General features: G+C 44.9%; 1 protein-coding gene across 2 annotated transcripts in view; it reads left to right on the top strand.

Annotated features, from left to right (window-relative positions):
- The first annotated feature begins 1,733 nt into the window (after positions 1 to 1,733).
- Positions 1,734 to 7,775, top strand: part of LOC147883800 (uncharacterized) — a 73,502-nt gene continuing 67,460 nt past the window's right edge. For both annotated transcript variants that reach the window (XM_087399019.1, XM_087399020.1), the window contains exon 1: positions 1,734 to 1,897. In XM_087399019.1, the coding sequence (XP_087255145.1) occupies positions 1,788 to 1,897 (110 nt within the window). In that variant the 5' untranslated portion in view covers positions 1,734 to 1,787. The remainder of the gene's footprint in view (positions 1,898 to 7,775) is intronic.

Genomic DNA, 7,775 nt, shown 5'->3' with positions numbered 1-7,775 from the left:
ATACAAAGTGAGTGTGGCTACTATTGCCAAGTTGTACAACTTGTTTGACTTGCATAAAGTGCCATTTGATATGCACATATAATAATTTTTTATCTAGGGGGGACATTGGTATAATGGTGCATATTGGTTGTACAACTTTTTTGACTTGCACAAAGTGCCATTTGACCTGCACATAGAAGAATTTTTGATCTAGTGGAGACATTCGTATAATGGTGCATATTGGTTGAAGTCGCTTTGACTAAGACATTAAGGTAGGGCCAGCTGTACCAAAAAGTAAGTACATAACAACTTTTTTGCTCTACTGGGGATACTCTTATTATATTGGTTATAGTTACTTTGACCAAGGCATTAAGGTAGGGCCAATTATAGCAAAGAGTACTCTATGAGACCAAAGGAGGAAAAGTGTTAATATGGAATTAAGACATGAATAGGCCCCCCCCCAGTGAGAATTTGGGCCCTATTAATTAATTAGTTCTGATGGTGGGGGTAGTGGGACAAAAATTAACATAAGAGAAGTTGATTAATGTAAGGTTGAGTGGCGCAATTAATATCTCTGAAACCCGAGGAATCTGATAAGTCTCTAGAAGCCGAGCGATGGAAGAGACATACCTCCTCGGTAATGAACAGATAGCCGTGTGAGAGCCACCCTGGGGTATAAAAGGAGAAGGGGGGGTGATAGATTGCAGCAGGCAGAGAAGGGGCACTATGAAAGCCTCCCAAGAGGAAGGGGGAGAGATGAAAGATAGGGGGACGGGAAGGAATGGGAGCAGTGAGAGAGGGGAGGGGGAGGAGGGAGGGGATAGAGGGGCACTGAGAGAAGAAGGGAGGGGAAGAGGCGCAGCAAGGAGATCACAGGCGAAGGGAAAGGAATCGCAGGTGAAGGCGAGAGCACAGGTTAATGAGGTCAATAGCTTAGGTTAATGTGAAATAGAGAGGGCGAGGCGGGTGATCGCGTTAATTAATTAATTGCGAATAGGTGAGATTGTGAATAGCTAGTTTGCGAATAGGTGATAGGTGAGATTGTGAGAAGAGTAACATTGCGAATAGGTGAGATTGTGAATAGCTAGTTTTAGAGTAGTGAATATTGGTAAAAGGGGGGGGGGGGGGGCTAGCAATTAATTTTAAGGTGGGAGGGGAATAAATGGGGGGTTGTGGCAACCTCTAATTATAGTAAATGGCGGATCGTATTAACATGATACACTCATTTGAGGGTCTTCTCTCTCTTAAATATCTCCTTAAAAAGATACTATTGCTATACCCGTGCTTTGCACGAGCATTAAATGCTCTCCACATCTCTTCCCGAACCTCCAATCTCTCTCTTTCCTCTCTCCAAACCTCCAATCTCTCCCCGTACTACCATCCTCTTGCCATGTCACCAGCTTCGGTAAACTTCTCCTTAATATATATAGAGATAGAGATAGAGATAGTAATATAGAGATATAGAGAAGAAATAGAGAAGAGATACAGATGTAGGTGTGGATATTGCCATATGACAAGACAAGTGCTAAATTTGTAAGTTGGTTGGCATTTTAGCGGCTTCTTGGAGATCCTTGTAATACTAAAGAAAGTTCAAAAGCAAATATAGACGAAAAGATATAAAATTTGAACGCTTTACGCTAACCAGTTCGTATGAAATTAAGGGGCATTTAGTTGGTTTTAGAGCAATTGTCATGTGACTCTTCAAACAATCACCATGCTAACTCGAATCCTAGTGTTATGGTGATGGATTCTTGCATGGATCGCATGGAGAATTGTCCGTGATATTCTACCTTGTTCGCCCAAGAATAATGTCTTCCTCTCTCAAGACCAATGTCGCCCAAGACGTGGCGTCGGTGATGCAAAAAATCGCCCACGTTACCGAAGAAGCAGTAGATCGTCGAGGCAGCAACATCTACATGTGAGTACGATGCTTCATTCTCCTTTCACTCTACATGAATTGTCTTGATAATGTCTAACGCGACTTTCGAGAGAGACACGTGCGATGCATGTAGAGATGATGATTACATTGTCGTCGCTTTCTGCTGCTGTATACGTCCAGCATGACCGCAAATTCATCAATACATGCTTGGCCGACCATCACAAGCGAACGTGTGGAGCTATGTTAAGAAGCCTGGCTGCAATTTAAGTCTTTTTTTAATGGGTGGATTACTTAATTTTGCCATAGCATATTTCTGTATCGGAGTTCTACGAGTGGTTTGGGCTGGAGGCTATAATTGTATGGAAATCCCGGTTGCATTGAACAGTTTGCGTATTTAAGGGAAAAGATCGACAGAACTGGTGGCATTTTCATTCTTGAACTTCACCCGAAATACATCTCATAGCTTAGATACCTATGCAAAATTATTTCGGTTGTACGCTGCAGTAGTTAATAGTGACTCGAATATCCAGTCAAACTTACTTCTTGCAAATTTGGAACATGATTCAAGCTTTGCGATGATATAGGGAAATCTTGACATTATTTTGGCCTCTCCATTCTTATTCATATACTTTGTAGGGGCATTAGACAACGCTTGACTAGATGACCAGTGCATACCTTGCTAGGCTAAGATGTGGAAGATAGCTATCCATGGCTGCGGCTAGAATCCATCTTTTGGCTGGATGCCAAGGAGGCAGCCTTTTGTGAGGCACCCACCAGGTGTTTTGCATGGATATAAGAACAGTTGAAAACCAGACCAAATAGCTTGCTGCAGCTGAGTTAGTTTTAAGATGGCCACCGACACAGAAGACGCTGAGCTGCCAGCTGCCAATGCACTCAACCCATGGTGTAGATCTTGTTGCAAGGGGGTGAATAGGGATGAGAGGGGGGGGGAGTATCCAGCCCAATGGCTCGATGCCACCCAAACCACGGTGACGGCTAGGCAGAGCAAGAGATACAAGGCTGTGGGAAGATGACCAGGCAGGCCTTTTGCTTCAGATTGCTTTTGTCTCCTCTCTTGTACCTTGTGACCGAGTGTTCTTGTTTTGAGCTTTTGAGCCCTATGTAAGCTGCCTCCTTGAATAATTTGCAAACTTGGATACCGATTTGCATGCAACCTAGATCCAATGTTGGAATCTCTAGCAAGCTTCAGGAGTAAACTTCCAAATACCAGCTGCCATTTGAGTTCTAGTTTGATTTTTCCATGTCCATCTTTGAGTCTATTCTACATGGTGTATCCCTCCAGGCCACAGTTGATATGTGACCCATAATTTATACCATGGTCGTTGACGTGCCATGTGCATCGGATGGGTTCCCTTTCATTTTTGTGTCCTTGCTGTGATGGATAACCAGAGAGGTTGTAGCGGTTGAAGAGATCCCACCACTGAAGAGTTGGCATGTGCTGCATGAAGGCCGTGCTGAAGATGAATCTTGGGTGCAGGAGCATCAGTGAAGCTTACTGGTCCATTGGCCAGACAGAAGATTGTCCACAAGGGCTGATCAGATCAAGAAAGACAAACTGACAAGAATGTGGCGTTTTGTTGCAAGGGATTTGGCATAAATCTAGGAATTGTGTCTGTGGAGCAACAACATAGGTCGAGGACTGCTGAAGAATTTGGGCAGTGTATTGGCACTACTTCAGAGACTTGAAGTTGATCTGCAACAGGAAAACTTCTAAATACAGGGAATAGTTGGCTGAGGCTCTAAGCATCTGTGCGTTAATGGCGAATTTGCCGTTGTAAATGCAGCTGTCTTAGTGACAAACACTCAAGTAGCTACTTGGGGCAGGCATCTGGATGTGCATAGGTACAGGTGAAACATGCTAAGTGCTTTGCCAGTTCAAACATCCTGAATGATGCCATGCCTAGCTAGGATGTTCGTGTTCAGAGTATCAGAGCCAAAAATGGGTCTCATCCTTGTTTGAGCAGAAAGAAAATCCTCAGAAAGCTATAAGAGAGAACTGCATTGGTTTCCCATGTCTAGACATAGCAACATACGATATAATACCCAATGAATATCAAACCTTGATCACACCAGTTTTGACTTTTGACAGAAAGGTACAGAAAGAGGACTGCATTGGTTGCCCATCTCTTGACATAGCATGTTTATGAAGCATCGATTGTACCACTTTTGACATTTGAAGGGGATCATAGCAACCTAAGGTAGGATATTGAATACCAAATACCTTGATTGCACCATCTATTATCTACAAAGGTGCAGAAACCTCAGAAACACTAAGAACTCAGATATTAACTCTCTAATTAGCAAGAAACCACACCAAAAGCAAATCTTGCCTCTCATTGCCATGCCCACTTATGCAGAAGAGCATGTCTTGGCTGCAGGTTTGAAGTAATGACTCTTGTTAGGCTCCATTGCGCTTAGGAAAATAACTCTTCCTAGTACCTGCAACAATTAATTAAAGCGCACCACCATGGCACCCGTTAATTGTTAGTGCTTTGCATGCAGATAACATACTGTGGACTAATTCTAGTCACGGTGGGCGTCCCCACTGAACACATGTGCACACATAACAAATATATAAATATATTTATTCTCTGGTTGACCGGAGTCAACACTCTTGATTATAATTAAGGGCTTTGACCAAGGATCGAGGCGCCTTAATTATAGTCAAGTCTCTCCAACCGAAGTTGGCACAACTCTCCAACCGAAGTTGGCACATCTTGGTTAACCGCATTTAACCTTCTTGGTATAAACTAGGTCTTCCTGATTGAGATCAGGCTTACTTGACCGAAGTCAAGTATCTTTGACCGTAGTCAATTCTTTGACCAATAGAAAAACTCTTTTGACCATAATTAACCCAGATGGAAAACTCTTTAATTATGATCAAATAAATGGTCAACTGTACTTTGACTTAGGATATTTACATTGTGGTGACACGACTAGACAGACTCGACCTTGGGTGGACGCTCACATGAGGACTGCAAACATCTCTATTTGACGCAGGGAGATAGACGACTATAGTGACAGCACTTCTGAGATAACGGGCGACCTCTTGGAGACTACAGGGGAGGGAGGGACCTTGATAGACTGATCGTGCTAAGCATGAGCAGCTATTTATCATTGATTTTTCCCCCCAGCACCATCAGCCCTCACCCAATCTAGAGCTGATGTTAGACGGGATCATCTTGTCTATCCACAGCTGACCGGTGGAGTCCCACAGACAAAATACATAGGTCCAGTCACTTGGATGGATAGATTACCGGTTCGCCGATGGCTAGGGACTTCCTCTCGTTGTCCTTTACATTTGGGTTTTCTCTCTCGCAGTGCCGGTGCAATGTATTTATTTTCTCGTCACAAACACAAGCCTTGGGTGTGGATGCCCATTTAGGGGCCCGACTCCTTAGCTTTCATTGTTTTCTTTCTTTTTTTTCTCTCTCTTTCTTCCTACTACTAACCTCTCCCTCTCTCTCAAGTTTACCTCCATCCCATTCCCCTTTGTTCCCATTGGTATATCACTACCAAGAGTGGGCTGCAAGTTTCCCTCTACCTTCCTTAGATTGCCACACCTTCAGCCAATATAACTTCTTTAACTGGCTTCTCCATGGTACTAGTTGATTGTACAATTTTTACAGGCAACTTTTTATCCTTGAGCGAGTTTGATGAACTGGCTTCTATATACAACTTCTCTTTTACCGATTCTTAACCATAAAGAGGTGTGTGTGCAGATAGGTCCTTGTTATCCTCTTCTTGTTCCTGCCATAGCAGAGGATATCAAGCCTGAGAGGCTTGTAGTATAATTCTGGCTGAATTGTTCACTCCTTTCATCCTTCTCATACACTCATCTAAGAAAGGCTGGTACTTGATCACACACTAACTTGATATGACAAGTATAGGATTTTGTGCCATGCCATATATTGATTTTATTGCAAAAAACATTTTGTGCTGCAACTTGATCTTAACGATTCTGGATCATCCATCCATAGGGTTTGCAGAAAGAAAGAAAGAAAGAAAGTTTATTAAAGTCTTCGGAAGACCGATGGGTCTATGGACTGTGAAAATCCTGATACAACGAGCTGTGGTAGTGGAGCTACTAAACGAGCGTCCATACCAATGCAAAATGCAAAATGCCAAAAATGCAGAATGGCAATACTAAGTCCTAAGTACAACATAGTGATGTCGGTGGTCGACTATATATCAATCTCAGCATCATCATCAATATCATCATCATCATCATCCCCAGCAACAGTAAGATATCAGGATGGATGAGGCAGTGGAGGCATGAAGTCGGCAATAGAGTGATGTCGGCCACTCAGAGGTGCGGTCCTGGCACGTCTCTTGGTCGTAGCTCTACGTCTAACCAGGGCTGCTGTGACCCCCGTCGGTCGGGCTCCAACTCTAAACAAGGAGGGGATGTCTCCAAGTGTGATCTGTGTGTCGACCCTGTGTTTGAGCTGTCGGGTCACGGGTTCTGGGTCACGGTCATGTGGAGGCCTTGTCTCACTGGGGTCCATGTGATCTAGCTGAAAGAACTCCGTGATAGAGCTCTGAGAGGGATCAACCGAGGAAGAAGTCTGCTCTTGTCTCCGTGCTCGGAGTATCCTCTCGCGGTGTCTAAGTGCCTTATGAATGAAACCTGCCAAACACCGCTGGTCTGGGTAGGAGAGGAAATGGGCTAAAATCCCATAACTATCTCTGAAGAGGCAATGGAAACGTCCTCGGATCTCATAGTACACAGGACACCTGAAGATGAAATGCTCCTCTGTCTCAACCTCGTGTATGTCACATAGTGTGCATATGCGCCGCTCCTTGGGTAGTCGCTCTGCTCTGCCGCTCTTGATGCGAAGTCTGTGTGAAGAGACCGGGAACTGCCCAAGAGAGATCCTCATCGAGTGGGGTAGGTGAATCTGTGTGTATCCTGGTGGGTCAATGAAACCCTCCGCTGTGATATGTAAGAAGTGATCTCTGTAGAAGCTAAGCTTCACTGGAAGCTCACTCGGTTCCAACCAGGTCTGAAAAGTGTGTAGCTGTAGTAGGTCCTCACGGATAACCTGGTTGACCTCGTGTGATAAGAGGGGAGAGAACGGAGCATCCATGCTATACTGGAAGGGAGGCAGTCTATCCATGTGGAGCCCCAGTCGCTCAAACCATCTCTCTGTACGTGCATACGAGCACCTCTGATCTCCTCCTGCTGCAAGTGCCATAGAAGAGGATAAAGCTATCCATGGTAGCCTGCTACGCCCCGAGGTATAATCCCCATATTCCCTAACTTGCCACAGATATGTGATGACCTGAAATGCAGCATCTAGCTGTAAAGGGGGTGACCCAAACTCAGCCTGAATGATCTGGTGAGGAACGGATGACTTACCACGAATCATCCGTGATAGCATGAGAACCTGTAGCCGCTCCACACGGGCCCACTCTGTATCCGACAAGTCTGGCTCCCAACAAGGACTACCGTACATCCCCGCTGGGCGAGCCAAGGAGTCAAAAAGCAACCCCTTGGTGCGTGGATCCTGAAAGTGTGAGCGGAAGCACTGCCTCTCTAGCCTGGCCAATGAGGCATACCCTCTACTCAAGCGTGCCTGCATCGCGGGTCTCATAGTGAAGCTTGGTCTGGAGAAGATAACCCCAAGATAAGTGTATGATGAAACTATCTCAGCAGATGACCCCACAAATGTGAACTGCTCCTGACGCATGATGGCTCGAGATGTATTGAAGATCATGACCTTGGTTTTACCCAGGTTGACCTTCAAATCATGAGACTCACAAAAGGACTGTAGTGCGTCTAGGTGTCTCTGAAGCCCCTCTGCTGAGGAAGACAAGAGAGCCATGTCATCTGCATAGAGCAAAATCTGGATCAGCGTGCCCGCAAGAGAGCAACCTACACCCCCTTGTGTCT

The sequence above is a fragment of the Dipteris shenzhenensis genome, chromosome 27 (genome assembly GCF_047967505.1).
Source record: "Dipteris shenzhenensis isolate YYH24624 ecotype China chromosome 27, Dip_SZ_1.0, whole genome shotgun sequence".
Classification (NCBI taxonomy): Eukaryota; Viridiplantae; Streptophyta; class Polypodiopsida; order Gleicheniales; family Dipteridaceae; genus Dipteris; species Dipteris shenzhenensis.
The sequence above is the reverse complement of the archived record's forward strand: the minus strand, read 5'-3'. Positions and strand labels throughout refer to the sequence as shown.